Source organism: Podarcis pityusensis, assembly GCF_964106645.2.
Source record: "Podarcis pityusensis genome assembly, chromosome: 1".
Classification (NCBI taxonomy): Eukaryota; Metazoa; Chordata; class Lepidosauria; order Squamata; family Lacertidae; genus Podarcis; species Podarcis pityusensis.
The window spans coordinates 107,513,390-107,537,866 of NC_138028.1; the positions used below are offsets into that span (position 1 = coordinate 107,513,390).

Sequence of the window (24,477 nt, forward strand, 5' to 3'; positions counted from 1 at the left end):
CCGCCACCCCCACCTTTGACTCCAGGTTTGCATTTGTCGATCGCGGGAATGCCAAAGGCCGGGTCTCCCCAGTCTGGCTTGCCCTGCAGTCCTGCTGAGCCCCCTTCCCGCTAATTGGTCCCAGATGGTTTTGCCTCTTTCCAAAGCAACAGGAACTTTGGCCACTCGAGGGGGTGGAGGGAAACGGAGGGAGAGAGAAGGAGGGGTGGTGCTGTTGGAAGCTGCGGGCAGGAACACGAGAGGAGAAGCAAAAAAATAAAGGGGGGGGAGGTTGCCACGGTGAGTTGGCCGCGCCCAGTCCAGGGCTTGGCTGGCGCGCTTTGCAGGACGCTCAGCCCAGACCAGACGGTGTGTGTGGAGGGCGAGCGGGAGGAAGCGGGCCGAAACTGCGAGGCATCCATTGCAACCAACCTGGGAAGCTCCCTCCCTTCCCCCCGCGCGAGCCTGGCTGGCTGCTCCGAGGGAAAGGCGGCCTGAGGGGAGAAATGCGGGAGGCGGGGACTGTTGCCCGCCTGCTTCCAATGAGCTCATCCTGCCTGGCTGGCGCTGCTGGAAGAGTCCCGCTCGGGACACACACCGAGAGACCCTGAAGCGCCTCGGAGGCGCTGGACTCCCGGAGAAACGGTAAGCGCACCGGGGAAGAAGATAGGTGGTGGTGGTGGTGGTAGTCTCCCCCCACTCCCTCCGCCGCATCCCCACACGCGCCTGCCCTGGGTTTTGCAGAGGGTCCCCCCCCCCTTTGGTCTTTTAAAGGACGCTGCAAGAGGAAACAAAAGTGCGAGACGGAAGTTTCTGCCTAGGGAATATGCATGGGCATGTTTGGCGCAGGAGCCTCGGCTCCCTGCTGCTGCACGAGCTGCTTCTCCCTCGGCGTGAGGGTCTCGCGGGTGGGGGCACTAGGTAAGCGCTGGAGGAGGAGGGGGAAAGGCTGCCCCCGAGCCACGTCGAAGGCGGCCGTGGGCATCGAGGGCTGGGACAGGCGGCGGGGGAAAGGGCCTGCGAAGGGGCAAGGGAGAGCCTGCCTGCCACTCGGGCGCAAGAAGGAGCAGCCCGGGGTCGTGCCTTGGTGGGAGGACAGGGCGTGCACCGGGTATCGTGTGAAACTGACGGTCACTCTGAGGGGGAATTGGGAATGTTGTCAAGGAGGCCTAAGGTAAGGCTGGTGCAATGGAGGGAGGGTGTTGTCAGGGGCGGCCAGAGCCCTAAAAAGTGCCGTTGGGTCTGGGAATGTGTTTGTTCGGAAAGTAAAGGGAGGAGTATGTAATGTTTGAGGATGGGTCACCTCACACGTGGTGATGATCTTCAGGCATGGGCGACTGTTCTCTATAGGAAAACGGGATACAGTCGGGAGTAACAGACGCGCGTGTGGCCTCTTGCTATAGGTATACCTGTGGGAAAATAAACGTGTGTGGATCACACATGGTGCGTGTGCATGTGTATTCCTGGACACAGGAGGGATGTCTTGTTATAGGGAAAAACCAGCTTGCATATCGTTACATAGAGACGTGGTCTTAATTCAGTGCTGAAATTTGCAAAGATTGTCTGAACATGTGCAGAGTGTCTTTCCTTTCACTAGTGAACATGCAGTCTCAAGACTGCGATGGCCTGTGTGTAGAAAAGACCCGAAAAGAAGAAGATTGGGTTAAGGGGCAGGGTCTTAAAATCTGTGAGAGAAGCTTCAGAGCCGAACATTGGTGGCTGCAGGGGTGCCAACTTGAATAAAATATGGGGGGGGGGAGGTAAGCCTCACCCCACATAATCGATCACATGACAGCACACACACCATGCGCATCAATTGGGGGGCGGGGCTGGCCCGTTAGCCCCTAGGAGTTGGCTCTTATTGGTGGCTGGGTTCTGGACTGCCCACCTAACCTGGAGAAAGGATATGGGGTTATCTATCCTCAAAAAAATATACATTTGGAGGAACACAAGCTTGCTGTAGTTGGGGAGCTAATACTAGGTTGCCCAAAGAAGGGAAGTATTAAGTTATCGTACTGCTTAGGAATGGAAATAGTTGAAAATTTTGTATGGGGAAAAAATTATTTGGGGGAGCTGGGCGCATTTAAAAAAGAATGTCCCAGATAACTTTTGCATGAAAGAAACTTGATGCAAAAATGAGGGCTTGGTGGGCGTGGAAATATGAGAGACAGAAACTTCATTTTGCGACACATGAACCATTTAGAATTTGGTTTCATCAAGTGCATGTCATTTGTAATTGAAAGAGAGAGGTAAAAACAGGGTGTAAGAGTCAGATGACATGTTAACTGCCTTGGTTGATTTGTTTCTTAACAATTGGAAGGATTGGGTGTGACAGAACTTCCCAGAAAAGGGTAGGTAGACTTTTTGGGACATTTTGTGAAAAGGTGCGGGCTGTTAAAAGTTAGTCACTCTCACAGGCGTAGAACTGGTTGGTGGGTTCTCCTTTCTTCCAGGTCTGATCTAGAAAATTTGCTCTTCTGTGGTGGTGAATAGCCCATTTCCTTGAATGATTTGAATGTGTAGTTCTGCTGTAGATTGTCCACCTTGTTTAATCTTTCCCTCTACTTGTGGCACACAGTTGGCTTGAATAAGATAATTCTGAGGCCTCTTCCAGTCCCTATGAGTCTTCTTTGCCTAGTGCTTCATCCCTTATTTGTATGGTGTATAAAGATCTCAAGTACCATTGGCTAAAACAAGAAGAACATTATTTTATGTGCTGACTTGATTTGTACTTTTCGTAACTCATTTTGATCTTTTTTTAAAAAATGGAACATCGCTTCCTGTTTTCTCTGTTTTGCCAGAGGGAAAGGGAGAGGCAGCCTTATCTTGCAGAGGATTTCTTTCCCAGCCGTTCTTGCTTTTTGTTGCACAAACACAAAACTAGTGTTGTTAAATTCTGCTGTGTACATATTCACGATGGAGCATCACACAAGTAGCAACCACTTTGAAACATAGTAAGAACCACATTTGAAAACTTTTCACAGCCAAACGTGCTTGCGTACCATTAGTAGCCAATGAGCAGCATGTAATAGGTTATAGTCATCCTTTGCATTTGTGTTTGCACAAGTTGAACCTTTAAAGCATTTCCCATCTATTACCTGAGTAATCCTTAAATGAGCTCTTGAAGGGTAGGTTAGTACTGCCTCCAGTTTTCAGATGAGGGTCTGAGATGAGCGGAAATGGTTTGTGTGTAAGGCTACCTCATGAATTCATTAGTGAGAGCTTAACAGGAGACTTTGCAGTTTGCAGCGCAGTCAAAATGGGTTTGCAAACTTTTTTTGTGGGAACAACATGGGAATGAGTGCTAAACTTCTGAAATTCTAGGAGAATAAAGTTGAAGTGTCTTTTGCTTCCGTGTGTAATATCAAATAAAACCCAAAGATTGCCAGGTAAGAAAATGCCAGCAGAATGGAATAAAGTGCTGTCTGAATGCAGGCTATGACTAGCTTTCAGTTCAACAGTTGCTACTGGTGCCATACCAACTGTAGTATTAACCTTTGTAAGGGAATTTCCCCCTTCCTAATGCTGTGTATCACCAGTGATACTAATGGTGCTATCATACATAATAGTGCTGTTTCATGTGTAACTGTGGCTCCATTCATTGACTTGTCTATGTATACATGCCAATTAAGAGGCAAATAGCCACCAGGGGTGTTTCCTAATATTAATTTGTATATGAAGTAAGTGTATCAAAAACTATGACGTTAATGAAGGTTAGAAGGAGGGGACTACAATTTACTTACAGATTTCCCAAGTTCTGAGGCTGTTTGAGGGGAATTAGTTTTGCTCTTCAACCTGCTGCATCCAAATCTGTTGATACCCAAAGGTTGATCCTAAAACGTAAGATAGTAACCAGGACGGCAGACAACATATTCCTTACCACCATAAACTTGCTAATATTAGGCCAAATACATATCCCAAACGCGGGGGGCACCGTGGTCTAAACTCTCTTGGGCTTGCTGATCAGAAGGTCGGCGGTTTGAATCCCTGCGATGGGGTGAGCTCCTGTTGCCCGGTCCCAGCTCCTGCCAACCTAGCAGTTTGAAAGCACGTCAAAGTGCAAGTAGATAAATAGGTACCACTCCGGTGGGAGGTAAACAGCGTTTCTGTGCACTGCTCTGGTTTGCCAGAAGCAGCTTAGTCATGCTGGCCACATGACCCGGAAACTGTAATCTGGCTCCCTTGGCTAGTAAAGCGAGCGCTGCAACCCTGAGTCGTCCGCAGCTGGACCTAATGGTCAGGGATCCCTTTACCTTTACATATCCCAAAAAAAACATGTTGAGAAATTAAATTTAAATTTCTTTTAGACAACAGTGCAAAATTGCACAACACAGTTTGGTGCATAAACCATTCTTCTGTGATACTGATGCAAATTTTCAAATAGCCTTGAAGCTTGAGAAATACCCCTGACTAATTCAGTGGCCTTTGCTGCTGTCTTCCCATTTCTTTATGCCATGTGACAGCTGGCAAAGCAGCATTTCAGTAATATATTTGGGAGAAGAAAACTTTGCTGCTTGGCAAAAGTATTTCTGTTTTACCAATAGGATAGTTGACATTTCTTTCTAATAGTAGGGTTCTTTTGATTGCTAGGAGCAAAGGAACTTGTAGTTGCTATGAAGGTACTCATTATAGTACTCCTAAAATGCTTTACTCAACAAGTCCATTTGAAAAGTCTTGGGAGCAGATTTGACAGTGAACGTCAATTGTTTGCACAGTTTTCTGTCAGCCAGATGTTTTGTTTGCATTTTTTTAAAACAATAAAACCCTAGCATAATATCCAACTTGTAAAGGAAATAAATATGGTATCTTACATCCTTCAGAACTTCCTCTGAAGAATTGATTGTGATTTTTTAAAAATAACATTATGTCTTCTTTCCATGTACATAACTATGCCGAGTCTTTCCTAATTGCGGAGATTTGAGTATCAGTGGTGGGGAACTGGGTGTCATGATATTTATTTAAATCTATTATCGGAGAGCAAATGGCCAGTTGTGAAAATTGCTGTTGGTATGTAGGGCAAGCCTATAACTTTGGCAGTGCCTATGGAGCTTTACTTCGCTTGACGTTATAAAGTGCCAGTTGTTCTGCTTTCTTGGTTTAGCTAACCACTGGAATGTCCAGATGATGATAAATTAGGTCCACTGCAGAGCCAAAGCATACTTGGTTCTTTTCCAAACTTGTTAACTTCCCATAACTGCCTTTAGGAAAAGAGGCATTTTGTGTCTTTAACTGGAGTCTTGTACAGTCGATGCCATGGCAACTCCGAATTGGAGGGCATCACTTTAAAGTCAGCTGAGGAATCTGAACTCTTGATGTTTGTGTGTGTGTGTGTGTGTGTATGTGTGTGTTTAAGATGGAGTTTAATATAGTGTAAATCTCTCTCTCTGGATTATATAGGATAAGCCATTTACTAGTCAATAGAGCATGACTTTTTATTTTTATTTTTTAAAAAACTACGTTTTAAACACTGTTTCACAGGCAGTCTAGAAAGGAGAGGACTAAAAAAGACCGTCTGTTCCATTAGACTTTTATAGGTGATGGTGTCATTGCAGCTGTGACCAAATGGGAAAACAAACCTTTTGTATATGGCTAGCAGTTATTGTAAAGGTGGGAGAACTTGAATGGTCTAAGGAGCATGGGCCAGGGATAGTGTGTATGTTGCGTATTCTGCACAAATATGGACTTTCTGTAGGATTGCTCTGCCATTGCTGGGACTAGAGGCTAGGCGTCTGCCCTTGTTTCTAGTGTCTCTTGGTACAGCATTTTACCTTTCATAGAAGTTAGTGACATCCATTTACATATTATCACATGTATATTAATAGAGAACTCATCATACAAAGGCCAGTCCTTATGTAACCAAAAAGAGCATGATCCATATGCAAATGGGAGACATTAGGAGGTTTGATGGAAGCTTAAGGTTTGCAGAAGCACAAAGTATCCTTAGGAAAAAAGACCCAAACAGCCCAGTGAGGACTGAGCATGATTCGTAGCCACAAAATGCTAACTAAATGCCTGTTGGTTACACACTGCAACCTTTTATTTCAGGTCCCTCTTGTTGCTTCTTAATTAATTAGTATGCTGTTTTGCTGCGTCAATGTGCCCAAAGTGGCTCGCAGCAGAAGGAACAACAGTGCAATAATTTGTTATTGATTGGACCCTTTTATGGATTCTGTAATTTTTTATTGCTTTATTTCATTGATCCCTGCTGTGGGATTAAAATAGTCAAGGAAGAGCAGGTTATAAATACTCAGAAATAAAAAGAAAAACAATTGGATATCAAAGCATCATTCCTATCCCTGTCTTATATGGTATAAAGTAAAGTTAGCCACCCAATCCTGAACATGCTAGGATTGAAATACTTTATGCTGCATGAACAGTGGAGGGGGTTCATGCCCGCCAAGGTATTTAGCAGCCTGGTGGGACACAGATTTCTTCCCCCTCTGCCACTCTGGCATTATCCTGCCCAGAAATGAAGTAAGTTATTGGCTGCAGAGATCAACTCCCAAGACTAGCTTTAAAGGCATAGCTTGCATCGTCGTACAGAAAGATGATGTTTGTAGGCATCAGCCTAAGGAAGCATAATCATATGCCGTACAGTGTAATATCACATGACGGAGATGTAGTTAGTGGCTTTTGCATATTATGACTGCCTAGTGGGAAGCCTTTCTAACGGTGATCTATGTGGGAAGGGCAGAATGCAAAATGAAAAGTTTCTAGTTTTCGTGGTCTTGAATATAATAAGCCTACAGTGGTACCTCAGGTTAAGTACTTAATTCGTTCCGGAGGTCCATACTTAACCTGAAACTGTTCTTAACCTGAAGCACCACTTTAGCTAATGGGACCTTCTGCTGCCGCCACACGATTTCTGTTCTCATCCTGAAACAAAGTTCTTAACCTGAAGCACTATTTCTGGGTTAGCGGAGTCTGTAACCTGAAGCGTATGTAACCTGAAGCGTATGCAACCCGAGGTACCACTATATTTGGTCCTTGTTTATTTTATACCCAGGCCTTGGTTCCTAAAATAAGGAAGTTTACAGAAATAGTAAAGTTTCGTATCCAATTCTCTGCACTGTCGCCCCCTGAAAATCCTCTCCAGAGGGTCTCAGGACTCCTCCTGGAATGGGTCTGTTGAACTTCCTGAAATCAGGGGTATGTCTTCTCTGTTCCGCGCGCTTCGATAGCACCTTCAGAGAGGCTTTTCAAGGGGCTCAAGTGGGGGACGGGGGCACAGGAAATTTTCCTTCTGTGAACTTATTTAACTTACTTTCGGATTTATCCCTATACGTCTGTGAATTCTGAGAAAGGTTGCTTTGTAGTTGGGCTCACTATGTGCTAAAATATCCAGTTGTTACAGAGTGTTGCTCATGGTGCTTATTTATTTGGAGTTAACCATTACTGATTATCGTAGAAGACATACAGGCAACTCCCCGTTTCTTGCAGGGGTTGCATTCCAGGTCAAAGTGCATGTTGGCGGAACACGCATAAGCCTGCTCCATTCCACCCTCTTCTGGGTCCAAATGACCTGTGTGTCAGCAGTTGCGCATCAATTGGACGCACCTAAAATGGTTGCCACCTGTACTGTGTTCCTGCAGATGATAGGCAGATTAAATACAGGCACTGAATATCAAAATCCTCTTGGTGAAAAATCCTTTTGGTGTTTCGCCAGGTGCTGAACAAGCGGCTCATTGCTGAATAATGTGACTTGTTTCATAATTTTAAAAATGGTATTTAGATAACAACGTAACTTACTGTTAATGTTCCGTTCTAAATGGTTGTATGTGATTTGTAAGGCAAAAATAGTTAATTGATTAACACCACATAACGGTACTCCATGCTCCAGTAGCGGTTTAGTCATGCTGGCCACATGACTTGGAAATCTGTCTGTGGACAAATGGCGGCTCCCTCGGCCTGAAAAGCGAGATGAGCGCCGCACCCCATAGTCGCCTTTGACTGGACTTAACTGTCCAGGGGTCCTTTACCTTTACATGCCTGTACATGTCTACTCAGAAGTAAATCTAATTGATTATTCCCAGGTAAGTGGGGATCGTGTTGTAGCTATATTGCATTTCTTTAAAGAAATAGTTAGGATAGAAAGTTTATAAATAAATAACCAAAGGCTCCAATCCTAAACACACTCGGGAGTTAGTTTCATTGGTTTCGTTAGTTTACTTCCAAGTAAATATGCATTTGTGCTGCAAATACCTACCTAAAGCTTTAGTTGGTTGATGAGGACAACCAACTAGAGTTGGCTTTCTGTTGTTTCAATGAAGAGTTCATTTATTAAATTCTATATTTAATACATTTCAGAATTCCTTAAATATATCTAAAATACCTATACTGTATTGTGGTTTTGGTATGAACAAGTTTCAAAGCAGGCGATTTATTCAATTAAACCTTGTTAACTGGTTGACAGCTTTAATAATTTCAGATTAATAATGGTCCTCTATAACAGTCCTGCTCTAAGTGTGTGATTTCTCTCCCCTCCAGGCTCTTTATCCCTTTCCTTTTTTTTAATTTGATGGATGCAGCCCTTTCATCATAAAGTTTTCAATGAAAACACCTGTATCATTACAATATAGAGTGTTCGTTTGTACTGAAGGATTCAATAATCTAAATCATTCGGGTATACTGGAGTTTTTTAGACAGTAATCCTGTGTTCAGATGGTCCATGAAAAGGAACAATACTTTTTTTTCTAAGGAAGGAGGCAGTTTTGATCAGGGATGGATTATCAAACAGGATAAAGGTCTTGTGGTTTTTATATTATGAAACTGGTACAGTCTCCAAATTCTCCCCTAAAAATTTATTAGGAGAAGGGCTTTCAATTCCAGCTGGCTTAGGGCCAATGATTTTAATAATGTGGCACTAGTTTTGACAATGATGTTAGTGCTGAAGGAAGAAATGTTATTAAAATGTGATTTATGTATGTCCTTTGGTTTGTAGAACAACAAAGCTTATTAAGTGGTCTGCCAAGACCACAGCAATTTTCAAGTGATCTGTGTGTTTGTGTGGTCATGGGGAGTTTGAGAGCCATGGCTGGACACTCTGAAAGGTCCAACATAAAGCATACCAATGTGTGGAGGAATTGCAAAACAGAGGTCACAGAGAAATCCTATATTAGCATTATGCTGGAACTGGAGATAAGCTAATGTTATCTATGCTAGCATAACGACTGCCATATCCCCTCCTTTTCCAGTCTGGAAGGGGAAGCCAACACCTTAAGGAATTGTTAAAATGTCACTGGAAGTGAGGATTGTTCCATCACTGATGCCAGTATGCAAACCCACACATGAAAGGAGTCAATGAAGGCATGAAATGTGCCCCCCAGGATGCACCCCTACATCAGTAAAGGTAAAAGATAAAGGAGCCCTGGATGGTTAAGTCCAGTCAAAGGCAACTATGGGATGTGGCGCTCATCTCGCTTTTCAGACCGAGGGAGCCGGCGTTTATCCACAGACAGGTCAGGTCATGTAGCCAGCAAGACTAAACAGCTTCTGGCGCAACGGGACACCGAGACGGAAGCCAGAGCGCACAGAAACACCATTTACCTTCCTGCCACAGCAGTACCGCTTTATCTACTTGCACTGGTGTGCTTTTGTGTGTTTTTTTTATATATAAATAATATTTATTAAAGTTTCACACAAAAAAGAATCACATTAATAAAAAAGAAAAATTTAAGAATAAAAAGAAAAATACACAATACAAAATACAAAAGGGAAAAAGAAAAAACAGTTAAAAACAATTCCGTCTTTTCATGACTTCTTTTACATTTACTTGTTTCCCGGACCTCCTCATACCTCCCTCTTTTGTATTCCAATTCAGTTTGTTAGTCCAGCAATTTCTTTCCCTCCTTTTTAATCCCAATCCTTAATCTTAATATATTATAACATTAAGTTTTTACCTATTAAAAACCAATTTTTCCATTCTTTTAACCTTTTTAATCCTAATCCTTAATCTTGATATATTTATAACTTTAAAGCCTGTACAGCTAGAAGCCACTTAACTTCAATCCAACATCACTCTAACATTCATTAATTTTGCAATATTTCTGTAAATAATCTTTAAATTTCTTCCAATCTTCTTCCACCGACTCTTCTCCCTGATCACGGATTCTGCCAGTCATTTCCCCCAATTCCATGTAGTCCATCATTTTCATCTGCCATTCCTCCAGTGTGGGTAGCTCTTGTGTCTTCCAGTACTTTGCGATGAGTATTCTTGCTGCTGTTGTAGCATACATAAAGAAAGTTCTATCCTTTTTTTAACACCGATTGGCCGACTATGCCCAGGAGAAAGGCCTCTGGTTTCTTCAAGAAGGTATATTTAAATACCTTTTTTAATTCATTATATATCATCTCCCAGAAAGCCTTAATCTTTGGGCACGTCCACCAAAGGTGAAAAAATGTACCTTCAGTTTCTTTACATTTCCAACATTTATTATCAGGCAAATGGTAGATTTTTGCAAGCTTGACTGGGGTTATGTACCACCTGTATATCATTTTCATAATATTCTCTATTAAGGCATTACATGCCGTAAACTTCATACCTGTGGTGCACTGGTGTGCTTTTGAACTGCTAGGTTGGTAGAAGCTGGGACAGAGCAATGGGAGCTCACCACTGTCGCAGGGATTCAAACCACTGACCTTCCGATCAGCAAGCCCAGGAGGCTCAGTGGTTTAGATCACAGTGCCACCCGTGTTACCTACATCAACATGCATACAACAGACAAGACAACAGTGCCGCCATTCCAGCCCCCTCAGTGTCACAATCAGTAATGGCCCTGCTACTGCCCAGGTATTCCTCCAGGTGAGGGTTCACAGCCCCTTATCCAACACACAGGCACTTTCTACAGTGGCTCAACAGACAGCAGAGGAACCAGTGCTATATTAGTGCCCTTTCATCTGTTGTATAACTCATGCAGCTTGTAAAGTACCAGAACCTGTCTGGAGCAGATAGGTTTTCAACACCACGGAGGTACAGCTGTGAACAACATCCCCACTGCGGCTGGTCACAGGATGGGTCTCCCTCCTAGTTGGCATAGAACTGGGTGTGGGATAAATCTTGTGTGTGATCATAGATTGAAGGTGCATTGGATTTGGTGTAAATGTACTCTTGTCCTGGGCTGCCCATGTCCCGTTTCAGCCATTCTGCCAGCATATATAATGTATTTTGTTTGTGTATGTTTCGTGACATCAGCTTATCTGGCATTCTGGGGCTTCTGCCAAATCCTGCAGCCCCTCAGCCAGCAGAACTTCAGTACAGAATTGCACCTTTATGTGAGTGATGACACAAAATGTTGTGACAGGTTATCTGTTCTTCTGGGCTGATTCAGAAGAGAGAGAAAAAACCCTGTATCCTCCCCTCCCCCAATTGATCTGCTTATCTCAGAATTTTATAGTCATAGCTTACTTTAACAGCCTGCACATTCTGATTTTCTCTTTCACAGTTTTGACAGGCTCTGGAAAATCATGCATTGCAATTTTACATTTTTTATATCGGCTGCCTAAATAGCCAAATATAAGTAATTTCTTTATAGTGATTTCCCCACTTATAGACTAATCTGTTCTCCGGCACTGCAGATATTTGTGAAATATGCTATACTTTGGCTTGGTGACATCATAATGCAGCAATTGGTGCATCTCCCCTTGGTATCCCTATGTATTTTTACAGTAGTCATAACCCCGACCCCAGTACAGTGGTACCTCGGGTTACAAACACCTCGGTTTACAGACTCCGCTAACCCAGAAATAGTACCTTGGGTTAAGAACTTTGCTTCAGGATGAGAACAGAAATTGTGCAGTGGCGGCGCAGTGGCAGCAGGAGGCCCCATTAGCTAAAGTGGTGCTTCAGGTTAAGAACAGTTTCAGGTTAAGAACGGACCTCCGGAACGAATTAAGTAGCTGTGTAGCTGTGATCTCAGAAATGGTTGTGGCTGTGTGTGTGTGTATAAGTGTTGGATCCATATTAAAGCTTCTCCATGTGGGTGCACAATTTTGTGGAGAAATTAAAGATCACTTATTTGTGCAAACCGGCCCTACTAAACTGATCAAGAGAATATTCCCTATTGTTAATAGGGGTAGGCAACCTTTAAGACAAAAAGAGCCACTTGGACCCGTTTCCGAAGGAAAAAAAACCTGGGAGCCGCAAAACTCATCATTATAAAAATAACTTTTTTGTCACTTTTTTATTATTTCTTTGTTTGACCCCTCAGAATTACTCCTCCTCATAGAAATAAATGTTAAATTAACGTTACCTTTTTGTGTGTGTGTGTTCTTCACTCCCCTTCAAAACAGTGACCAGCGTACATGCCCCTTTTCAATGCAGTGACCAGCGTACATGCCCCTTACAATGTAGCGGGCGGGCGGGCGGGAAGGTGATGTCGGGACGGTGCGTGACTAACGCACACACCGCCCCCATGCGACGTCACAGCCAGTACAGCGCCTGCCACAGTGGGGAGTGTCGGGGTGCACAATGCGCCTCCTCCCCTCGCTAGTATCTGCCCCGGAGCCGCGGCAAAGGTGTAAAAGAGCCACATGCGGCTCCGGAGCCACGGGTTGCAGACCCCTGCACTATATGTAGTGTAAACACATTGGAAGGCACAAGTGCGCCAAACATGTTGCCAGCCCTTTGTTTCTAAAAATTTGTTTGTTAACCCTTTTGATACAGCTGTGTTTGTATAGAGACATCTTAAACTGCAGCTCCTAAATCTACGGTCTGCATTTTGTGTAGGGGAAGATTAGCCTCCTCATGTAAGTATGTGATAACTCTGCTCCTCTGAGTTTTGGTTTCACATGGGTAATATTACCCTCTGAAGATACATATTTGGGGAAAATTTTCTCTGGTGCACTTTCTCCAAATACTTTGTTGCTATCATCTGTGAAAGAAAGTGTGTGTGTGTGTGTGTGTGTGTATGCATGCATGTATAATACAAGCACACAGACAGGCAAAGTCTCATCTATTGGATAGGTGAGCAAGAAGGAGGTATGTTTGAATTAGTACACTTTATGGCTTCATTTTTACTTCAGTGGAATGTTGGGTGCAGCTTTGTCAGTAATTTCACATAAATTAGCAGCATGCCTTTAACCAGTTTCCAGGGTGGCTTGCAAATGAAATCGGATTAAAGCCAAAACATTAAAAGCTTTAAAGTGTGATGTAAAAACATGCAGCTTCAGATACAAGAAATGCAGAGTGGTATAAAGAATAAAAAGTAGCATAAGAATGGCCAGCTGAGATAAAACAGGTCAGATTTAAAAGCTTGATAAAATAAGGTCTTTGGCATTCAGGGTGCCACCACAAAGAAGGCCCTCTTCCCTTTATAGCCTCCTGCTAGAGCTCAGGTTGTGGTAGTGTCAGACTCACAAAGTGGCTTGCCAAATGCACCTGATGATGGGATGATTTTTTAATTAAAAAAAACCCACTTGGCACTAAATATTGATACTTTGCGCATAATTTCTAATGCCCGAACTCAAAACATTGTTCCTGCTTTGTTTTACATAGCAAAGCAGGCTCTAATTCAGTTGCATGAACTCATGTCTATTTGTGCTGGAATGCAGTTTGTTATTGGCTCTGTGTGTCTGTGTTGAAAGTAATATATCCAGTAATGTAATGTAGGTCTGCATCTGGCTGAAAGTAATGCACTGGTGGCAAGTGAAGTAAGATTTGCATATGAATAGGCATCTGCTTGCAGGAATTGGAAGGAAATTTCATCTGAATGTAAATGCTGCCTATCTATGTGCATTACTTTAAATTGGATGTGCATTTGGATACACATCTAAATGCAGGCAGGCATGTGCAATGAGAGCGGGAATATATTTTATAGAAAGTTATGGACTTGGTTTTAGGAGAATGATAGTGCAGTCCTATACATGTCTACATTTACTCCCAGGTAAGTGAATATAGGCTTGCAACTTGTGAGTAGGTTGGCAGTATACAGTGGTGCCTCGGGTTACAGACGCTTCAGGTTAGAGACGCTTCAGGTTACAGACTCCACTAACCCAGAAATAGTACCTCAGGTTAAGAACTTTGCTTCAGGATGAGAACAGAAATCGCATGGCGGCAGCGGGAGGTCCCATTAGCTAAAGTGGTACCTCAGGTTAAGAACAGTTTCAGGTTAAGAACAGACCTCCAGAATGAATTAAGCTCTTAACCTGAGGTACCACTGTAACTGTATTATGGTCAACTATTTTGAATTAGTTTGCTTTTAAGAGATACTTAATGTAAGTGAAATTAATAAGCCCAAAATTTAAAAATCTTAGAGAAAAAGAATCAACTATTGCCCTATTTTATCATGCTTCCTATTCCAGACACAGTCCTTAGCCACTTTTCTGGTTTCCTTGGCAAGTATGTACAAGTCTGGTTTGACTGGTTAGTGGCTTGTGTACTTGGAGGAGGAGGCTTCCAAGTCACCTTGGAAGCAGTAAAAGGTATATTGTGTACATAAGGTACATCTCATGTCTGTTATGTAATGTGCCCATAGTGCTTCCAGTCTCCCAATCCAACTTCTCAGAATATTCACACCATGGTCGTTGTCCGTGCCCCATCGGGTAGATAGTTGAGGCCAGGATGGGCTTTGCAGCATATACATAGCCTGTTTCAAGTTTTCTGGCATTTTGCAAACATGAACTTTTGTTCTTTGGCTTCCTTGTTCTCAACAGCCGTGTGCTGGAAGAAAAGATTATTTGCCTTACGATTCCAGACTGGAAGCACTGACAGCCATAATGATGTGCCTTAAAAATACATCTGCAAAGTTTTCTTCACTACTGTGCTTGGCTAGCGTCCACCTGTTGCTGTATTTAGGTTTCAGCATTGGTGATGTTGTGTTTGTTTTTCTTTCATAGAAAAACTCAGCAGAAGTACTAACATAGTTGAGCTTCCTAGGCTCACTGAGCTATGGCTTTCCTTCATTGTGTCTAGTCTACAATGGTGATCTGAAGGCACCCAGTTCTGGCTACATTATGAGCGACTTTTTGGGGCTGCTGTGTTACTTCTGAAATTCAAATGGTGCATCTTCTTCTATTATTATTATTTTTAAACCAGATTTAGTAGCTGCAGTAAGATGAAAAGCATCCTTGATAAGGGCCTTAAAGGGAAGGGAAAAATGCATGAGGATCCACATTTCCCTTTTTGAAATTCTCTGACAGAAACTGGCCCTTCGCAACACCCACGCAATGGCCAAGCAAGGTCAACAGGCAAGCTGCACCAAGAGCCCAGTTGAGTTTGGGCACAAGTTCTGGGGGTCTGTACCTTGTGCTGGGCCAAAGGGACAGGGCATGGATCCTGTAGATGTGCCACCCACCTTGCTGTTACCTGGATTTTGCTGGAACTGCAGCCAGCTTGCCTTTTAGGGAACCACAATGCAGTGGTGCAGAACTTGTAACATTGGAGACTGACTGCCAGAAACCCTCCTTTGAGGCCTACTGCTTCCAACACCTACAAGCAAAAATGCAGGCCTTTAAATATTTTTCAGAACCTTTTTCTGGAGCACCCCCTGAATTCATTGCTCTGGCTGGCTCCCAGTTAGTGTATACAGCAGAACACGCCCCACAATAATTTGCTCATGTAAGTATGTGACATATTCAGGCTGCTTCTTCAGCAATTTCCACTTGCTGGAGGAAGAGGAAGGTGAAATTGGAGGGCGGCAGAGTTGTCTGAGCCTTGCCTGTCTATTTCTGGGTTCTCCCTCGTGTCACCCACCCTGCTGGGTTTTTGACAACTAAGAGAATGCCCACCCCTGGTAATGGCATTCTGCTACATAGCTGCTTGCTGTGAGTCTTCTGTTTGCACCTCTAAGGTCAGCAGGAATGTGGATGAAGTTACAGGGCCTCTCATTCCATGCGTGGTGTTGATCTTCATTAGGTCGAAACATTTTGCATTGTTATGTGCCTTCCAAATTTGCCATACAGTGTGGTATGTGATGACATTTTAGCACAAGTCCTGTCACAAGGATCTTGGAGACAAGAGACGTGTTTCTCCAACTTTCTTATTTGTATAGTACTCACTGCATTTTGTCAACATCTATTTTAAAACACTTAAAATAGACATCTGTGGCATGCTGCAACCTGAAGAAAGGTGTGTTCATTGCATTTCCAACATAGGGAAGTCTACCTCAGTTTAGAGGAGAAAACAATTCCACATCAAAAGTCGGTTTAAAGGCACTGCCAGTATAGGTCTGTATCTTATTTTGCATGCCAGCTGTGAAGAGCTTTTAATTACTAAAAAAAATGAAAGACTTGCTGGTTTTGATTAGGTATGAATTACTTCAGCTTTGTGGTGCTTGCTTTGAATTCTAAAAAAATTCTCCAATCTGAAGTCTTGCTTTTCTGCCTTTGGCTAAAATAAAAGGTTTAATAGGCCTTTGAAACAAAAGGGTTGGAGAGCATCTAAGTTGTCATATGGTAAGAGTTGACCATTTTTTCTCCTCCCTTATCCTCTTACATACCGTATTTTTCGCACCATAGGGCGCACCGGACCATAGGGCGCACCCAGTTTTTTTTTGGGGGGGGGGAAATCAAGAAAAAAAATATTTCCCCCCCAGCCCCAAAGAGCAGCGTACAGGCTGCGCGCAACCTCTCCCTGCCGGAGGGGTTGCGCGCGGCTATGGCACAAGCCAAGGCAGCAAGCAGGATGGATCCCGCTAGCTGTTTTGGCTTCCCCTTTAGCCCCGTGCTGCCTCTCCTTGCCAGGAGACGCTGCGCAGGGCTAAAGAAGCCATAGCCCCGTGCAGCCTCTCCTTGCCGGAGGGGTTGCGCGCAGCTATGGAAGAAGCCAAGGCAGGGGGCAGGATGGATCCCGCTCGCTGTTTTGGCTTCCCCTTTAGCCCCGGGCAGCCTCTCCCTCCCGGGAGAGGCTGCGTGGGGCTAAAGAATCCATAGCCCCGGGCAGCCTCTCCTTGCCGGGAGACGCTGCACAGGGCTTTCCTGGCTTTTCTGGGAGGTGGGGGATTCCCTCACCTTTCACAAAACCGGCAGAAGCCGCGCACACTTTAAAAGGGCTGCACGGCTTCTTCTGGCTTTCCTGGGAGGTGGGGGGATTCCCTCACCTCGCAAAAGCCTGCAGAAGCCGCACAACCCCTTTAAAGAGATCGCGGCTTCTCCTGGCTTTTCTGGGAGGTGGGAGAAGCAACTGATGCGGCCAGTCAGTCCCTTCTCCCTCCTGGGGAAAAGTCCGCAAGAGCGCACGGAGCTTGTGTGCGGCTCTTGGGGGCTTTTCCCGACTGCCTCCCCCCTGCATTCGCTCCATAGGACGCACACACATTTCCCCTTGCTTTTTAGGAGAGAAAAAGTGCGTCCTATGGTGCGAAAAATACGGTAAGTTACCGTATTTTTCGCCCCATAGGACGCACTTTTCCCCCTCCAAAAATGAAGGGGAAATGTGTGTGCGTCCTATGGGGCGAATGCAGGCTTTCGCTGAAGCCTGGAGAGCGAGAGGCATCGGTGCGCACCGACCCCTCTCGCTCTCCAGGCTTCAGGAAGCTATTCGCAAGCCTTGCAAGCCCGGCGGGAGTTCCCACGGGCTCACAAGGCTTGCGGACAGAAGCCTGCAGCCCGAAGCACGGGGTGCCCTCCGGAGGGCTCCCCGTGCTTCAGGCGGGTGTCCGCAAGCCTTGCGCGCCCGGAGGGAGGTCCCGCTGGGAGCGCGAGGCTTGGGGCGGCAGCCTGCAGCCCGAAGCATGGGGCGCCCTCCAGAGGGCTCCCCGTGCTTCGGGCAGGTGTGCGCAAGGCTTGGGGCGGCAGCCGTGGCTGGGGGGGGGGAAATAACGTTTTTTTATTCATTCCCCCCCCCCAAAAAAAACCGAGGTGCGTCCTATGGGCCGGTGCGCCCTATAGGATGAAAAATACGGTAAGTGTTCATGTGAAAAGGAAGCTCTCTCAAAGTATAATATCAGTACGTTTGAAGAGGTATTTAATAAACCACAAATAATGTACTTTTGCTTCAAATACAGATTTTAGACAGTATTTTGGGGCTGATTGGGGCCATCCCATAGAATGGAATAAGGTTTTGCTTGTTCTTGCCCTGCTGTTTATATGGGAATGTAAGTTGTCCCACATACATAAAATCCAACATGCACAAGTTTTTAATTGCTCAGCTGATTTCCCCGTAAAGTCCAGGTAAATGACTACATGCCTATGCCTTTGTGTTCATCCATGTAGGCTGACCCATGTAGAATGTGCAGAGCTGATGGGCAGGATATTACTTCGCTCCATTCAGCAGCCTGGATCCAGCCCAAAGTACTGTCTGAACCAGCCTACAGAGTGACATGTGTAAATGTTGAGGGTGAAGTCTTGTGCTTGAGATGATAAATACAGTTTAAAAGAACAGGTTCAGATGTTTTCAAGTTTCTAGTCAAACCTGTAATGTAACACTTAATCCCTTCCTCTAGTTGGGTATGTGACTCTTACATTATTATTTTCCGAACACCATGATGGGAAATGTTAAATAAATATTAAACTCTACTTGCTTTTGGAATAACAGAGTACTTTTCCATTTCCTATTCTTTGGGAGATATTCACAGTACAGAAGATAGGAATGTGAGTTATATATGTAGATTAGATACATGAAATCTGGAATCTTTTCCCTCTGCGTAAGATTCTGCCTCCTGGAGAATTTTTGAGACCAAAGGCATTAAGGCACACTTGAGAGTCAGTTCTACAGAACTCAAGATTGAGTTCTAGGTGGGAATAGATAGAACAGTGGTGAAAGAGAAGGAGCTCCCCCAAATAGTACAATCCCATATCTTCTCAGTACTGTATAAAGGTGGGAATTATGTGGAGTCACTGTAAATTCAGAGTTTCTTCTCAGACAGCACTGGACCTTACCTCACTGCCAACTTAGTGGAAGGAACATGTTCAGCACAAACATATATAATTTACAGCCACATATGCTACTGAGGAGATGAAGAATCAGACTGAAGGTGGTGGTGGAGTATTGTTTTGGCTGCTACTTCCTTGAGATTCAGGCCCCAATTTCACCATTCTGGTCCTATGTTTCTTGCTTACAAGTTAGAACAGTTACAGCATCTCTTAATTCAGATGGTTTGCATATTTTCTAATTACCATGAACTGTGGTTAAACTTGAGATGGTACATTGTGTGCCTATTTTAAAAAGAATTCTGTTGTAAGGGGGAGAAAAATGAACATAAAGAAACATAAGGCTGCATTCTGCCTCGACAGCTCTGTCAAGAACACCCACATGTCAGCTGGACTGTCATGTTCCCATCTGAGCTGCGAGAAAGCTGCTTTTGCCACCAGTGGCTGATTTTGTGCCTTCAAAACAGCCAGTAGTGAGTGGTTTCTTTGCCAGTTCCCTTGGAAGGTTGGACTTGGAGATGGGGTTTAGAGACAAAGAATGGAAAAATAAAGTTCGACTTCTAGTCTTAGTTTTAGGAACCCAGGTGTTAATTTAACATTTTTATTTACCTTTCTTTATATATTGGCCTTGTTCACAAGTCACAGTAAGGTTATGTAAGCCAACAACAAACTGGCTACTGATCGTGGCTTATTAGGGAACCGATAATGATCCTACGCTTGGAAGTCACAAGAAACGAAGCTTCATTGTGGCTTCCTGTTTTGTTTTCTTTTGCTTGAGCTACTGGGGAAGGGAACTGGGAGCAGTTGGGCAGCATGCAACAGTTTAGTGGTTGTGCTCAAGAAACTATGGTTAGCCAGAAAGCCTGGCTTGTTGTTATACGTGAATGTGGCCAGTGGATCCAAACTTGGATTGCAATTTATAAAAGCAGCCATTAGTTACAACACTATAAACATAATTGTTGTATTCAGCCAGCGTGGTGTGTAGTGGTTAAGAGCGGTGGACTCGTAATCCTGCTCCTCCACATGCAGCTGCTGGGTGACCTTGGACTAGTCACACTTCTCTGAAGTCTCTCAGCCTCACTCACCTCACAGAGTGTTTGTTGTGGGGGAGGGAGGGAAAGGAGATTGTTAGCCGCTTTGAGACTCCTTAAGTGGAGTGAAAGGTGGGATATCAAGTCGAAACTCCTTCTCCTCCCTCCTCCTCCTCCTCCTCCTCCACTTCCTCGTCTTCTTCTTCTTCATCATCATCATGATTATAAAGGTAAAGGGACCGCTGACCATTAGGTCCAGTTGTGGCTGACTCTCGGGTTGCAGCGCTCATCTCACTTTATTGGTCGAGGGAGCCGGCGTACAGCTTCCGGGTCATGTGGCCAGCATGACGAAGCCACTTCTGGCGAACCAGAGCAGCGCACAGAAACACCGTTTACCTTCCCTCCAGAGCGGTACCTATTTATCTACTTGCACTTTGACGTGCTTTCGAACTGCTAGGTTGGCAGGAGCAGGGACCGAGCAACAGAAGCTCACCCCGTTGCGGGGATTCGAACCACCGACCTTCTGATTGGCAAGTCCTAGGTTCTGTGGTTTAACTCACAGCGCCACCCGTGTCCCTTCTTCATTATAGCATAGTATAAAAACACTGAAATTGCAACACCCAGCATATTTACAGACCTCCTAAGGATTACAGCAGATTGTGATAAGTGCACCACCTGGGTTGGCTAAAGCAACACTTCATTAAAAAGCCTTGTGCCTTATAGCCTCCAGTCTTATTTTTGAATTGGAATGGAGGAGAGTCCCTCGACAGGATCTAAGTAGGTGAAAAGATTCACACCAGAGTAAGCAGGATCCAAACCATTAGGCTCAGAAGGTGAGCAGCAGCCAGTTGTTTTAGTAGTGAAGTATTTTACCCTTTCCAGGAAGGGGAGAAAATGAATTCATCAGATTTTGACTCTCACCCACAGATATCTGAAAATCTTATTGCCACTCTCACTGCTTGGGTTCCCAGTGAGCTGGACAAATCTAGCAGCCCCCACAAATCACACACCTACAAACGACACATTATCCACAATCCCTTTATCCTCCACCTACTTTCTGTAACCAGTATAGCCAAGATTACTTGATTAATGTTCTACCATTTCTGTTACTTGTGATGAAGTGTGTCTATGTCGACATTCGGATAGGTTTGCTATTTGCGTGTTATGGAATTGGCAGCCACCCCTTTTGGACTTTGGACTTGTTATTTTAGGGGAGGTGTATAATAAACGGTGTATAAAGGATCAAGGCAAATCCATTTAAGTATCCTCTGTATCCTATTTCTATACTAATAACGTCAACAGATTTCTGTCAAAATTTGTACCTTCCAAGTCGGGTATACTTTCAACTGTGAGTTGCATATTAGAAATAATAAAAAAAGTCCGTCAAAGTCTACTGATTGAAGGCGCTTGTGAGTGGAGGGTGTTGTGGTGTAGTCTTGTATGTTGTATGGGCAGTGACTTGTGCTGGGGGGGGCATGTCCCTGTTGCTGTCTGTGTGGAGGAAGCATATGGGTGTTGGTGTCAGCAGTTCCTGGTTGGTGGGTACTGGCAGAGTTTCTAGGTATGCTCTAGATAGGTCTACTGTTTTTATACCATTTTTATATTTTCTGGCTCTGTGTGTGTGTCCCCCCCCCTCAACTGGGACACATTGCATAAGCTGCTTGGTTCTGCCAGCCTAATGGTGGTATGCCTTTCTGCTCTAACGTAATAGGATTGTGCTATAATAATTATCTGAGGCCCTTCTTTATGTGTCTGCTCCAGTCCAGAGTGTGGTGACATGATAAAGGGCCTTTTCTGTGGTAGCTCCCCATTTGTGGAATGCTCTCCCCAGGGAGGCTTACCCAGCACCTTCATTACATATCATCATGCGCCAGGCAAAACTGTTTCTCTTTAATCAGACCTTTGACTGATTAACATACTATGTCCTTTTAAATATTTTGTGGAGGGGGAATGTTTTTGCTTTGCCTTTGTTTCTGTTTTTATTATGTATTTTGTGTTCTCGTTTTGTATTTTTACATTGTGAACTGCCCCATGATCTTCAGCTGAAGGGCAGTATTAATAATAATAATAATAATAATAATAATAATATTCTTCAGGCACCTCTTAAAGTTTCATATGCAGCTATATGTTTTTTGCTTTGAAATACTTAATTAAGGTGTCTCAACATATCTGGCAAAGCTTGTGCAAGGCACTGTAGGAAAAACAAAGAACAAGCTGTTGACAAAACAAATGCTACTTTAATTTAAAAAGTGAAATTGGTGAAATTAGCTTGATATATTTATGATTTCTTTTTCTTTTTGGCCCAGTGCATGGGCTGAAATCCAAAGAATTCCTTTTAGGTGCATGCAAAAGAGTTTCTGAAGGTTCCCTCACCCCCTCTTTCAGCTACAGCTGCCTGATTGTATGAGCAATAGTTTTTGAATCTGCAGGAGTCAGAAGAAACCGCTTAACTCCAGTGCCCATCATCTCTGACTATTGGCTGTGCTGAGGGTAGTTGGAGTCCAACAATATCCTGAGAACCACAGGTTCTCTATAAACGGTCAGCTTCTGCTGTGATTGTGGCCCTTCCTTTCCAATTCCATTTGAAGGAGGGATCTGGGTTCTCATATTGTGTCAAAGTAGTGTTTTGAGGGCTTAGTTTAATTTTTGTAGTGGGACTTATTTGAATTTTGAGCTTTCTACAGAGCAAAGTCATATATACATGTTGAGGTCTTAATCTAAAGCTGAATTTGAAGGGGAAAAAATAGAAAAGAAGAATCCATATCCCAGCCTCTTCTGTACACTGAACTTTAACATTTACAAAATAAGCCTGAGTCCCTTCCCAGGAGAAAAAAAGGTTTTGACTTCATGTCTCTTGTGTGAAATATTTGCAGAATGTTAAATAAAATTTATAACTGGACTCTTCTGCTGCAAGGCATGGAGAATACTTGTAATTTTAGGCAATAAAATGCTCTGCTTAATGTCTCATTCTATCACTGACAAGAGCCTGATGAACAAAATTATTTTTGGAGAGAATTTGTTGAGGATAGATGTGTGCAGTTTTCTACAGAAGGAGGGAAATAACATGGGCACAGAGATAAGAGTGCTTAGTATTGGGTAATGTCTTTAAATAAGACATTAAGTAATGCAATCTGGGAGTGATAAATATGTTCGAAGTGCTCGGAACACGCTTCATTACTAGTACTGAAAGTGCTCCATAGGGTAGAATCAAGTGTGATTCTTTTACTGTAAAATCTGCTCCCATAAATGGTACCTTCCACCTTCAGATTCCTTTGAGAATTCATCATAGCCTATGTTGGGCTGGACTGCATCACTCATTTTAGGCCCTGAAAGAATTCAAAAAGAATTTCGAAGTCTGATAAAGAGCATAATCGTATGTCCACTAATGAATCTACAGGTTTTCCTCTGTGTATATCTGGGTGTTTAACTTGCCTGTTGTGTGTGTTTGAGAGAGACTGTGTTAATGCAGTTATAATATTTATTTAAAGGAAGGTACACCTGTGCCGCCTACCCTGGGAATTTAAGAACAAATTTCATATGATAAATTTTATAAAAAGCTCTGATTTGTTAGACACCAAAAAGACTGCCTTTGGAATATAAGAACAAATGCCGTATGATAACTTTTGTAAAAAGCTGGGTGTGATTTGTTAAACTCCTGAAATGAAAAGTGCAGTCAAAACACCAACACTTGTGTACTATAAAAAACAGCAACTGTTTTTCTGAACAGTTTTGCTTTAAAAAGGAAAAACTCTGTCTCTGTTAATGGGCCAGATTTTTGTGTGGAAAGATGGGCCAGCCTTCCTGAAAGGTTGATGAATGCGTAAGACAATCTTTGTGGCAGAATGTTTTATGTTGGGTAAATAGTTGTCTGTCTTGCCCAACCCTGCTGTTCTCTACAAATGCACTTCAGGGTATTGTACATATTGAGCTATCTTCTAGAGGGGTCTGCTTTCATTGCTGGTTGTTACTAGTAAAATGCCTATCATTATGTCAGGTAGTGTACATTCTTACGTGGAAGAGTAGCTGTTGACAAGAGCCAGGCTACCTGGTTTGTCTCCCTGCAGCAGTGCTCCAAAATACAGCGCGCACCCCCCCATAGCAGTGAATAGTTAAGTGTGCTCTGAGGCATGTAATAAAAGTTCAGCTTACTACCTGTCTCTGATGATCCAACGCAGTGAGAATTAATCCTGCTCATTTCTACATTCTCAACTCTTCATTTGCATCCTCCATCCCCAAAAAAGCTAGGTAGAGACTGTGGCGGCACAGAACTGCACAACTGCAGAACTTCAGGGGATTTGTAGTTAACACATGCATTATGCTGACCTCAGCAGAGGTTATTTGAGGTACCTTGGACAACTCCATGCAGGGTTCTGGCTGGAAGCTTCATGGGAGCTGTACTTGGATGTTGCTTTAGCTGCAGCGCTGTCTCAGCAGCTAGCTGCTCTTCCACTGAAGTGGGGCCTTATAATGTTGAGGCACTCAGCCTGCTTTAGCAGTCATTGACTCCAATGGAATTGGAGGCCACTGTGGTTGTACTAGAGCTTCTGAGCTGGAGTCCTCTGAGCCAGAAAAGTGCAATGTGATGTTCTCTGGCTGGAAGAGTGCTAGTACCACAAGCTTGTCTTACAGAGGTGCTCCCAGTTGCTCAGGTGCTTCTGGGGCCGGC

General features: G+C 43.8%; 1 protein-coding gene across 3 annotated transcripts in view; it reads left to right on the forward strand.

Annotated features, from left to right (window-relative positions):
- The first annotated feature begins 252 nt into the window (after positions 1-252).
- Positions 253-24,477, forward strand: part of TANC1 (tetratricopeptide repeat, ankyrin repeat and coiled-coil containing 1) — a 139,862-nt gene continuing 115,637 nt past the window's right edge. For 2 of the 3 annotated variants that reach the window (XM_081005396.1, XM_081005398.1), the window contains exon 1: positions 1,088-1,153. In XM_081005396.1, coding sequence (XP_080861522.1) covers positions 1,133-1,153 — 21 coding nt within the window. In that variant the 5' untranslated portion in view covers positions 1,088-1,132. Of the gene's footprint in view, positions 625-1,087; positions 1,154-24,477 lie in introns of those variants that run through there. The other variant, XM_081005397.1, reaches the window with a different exon arrangement.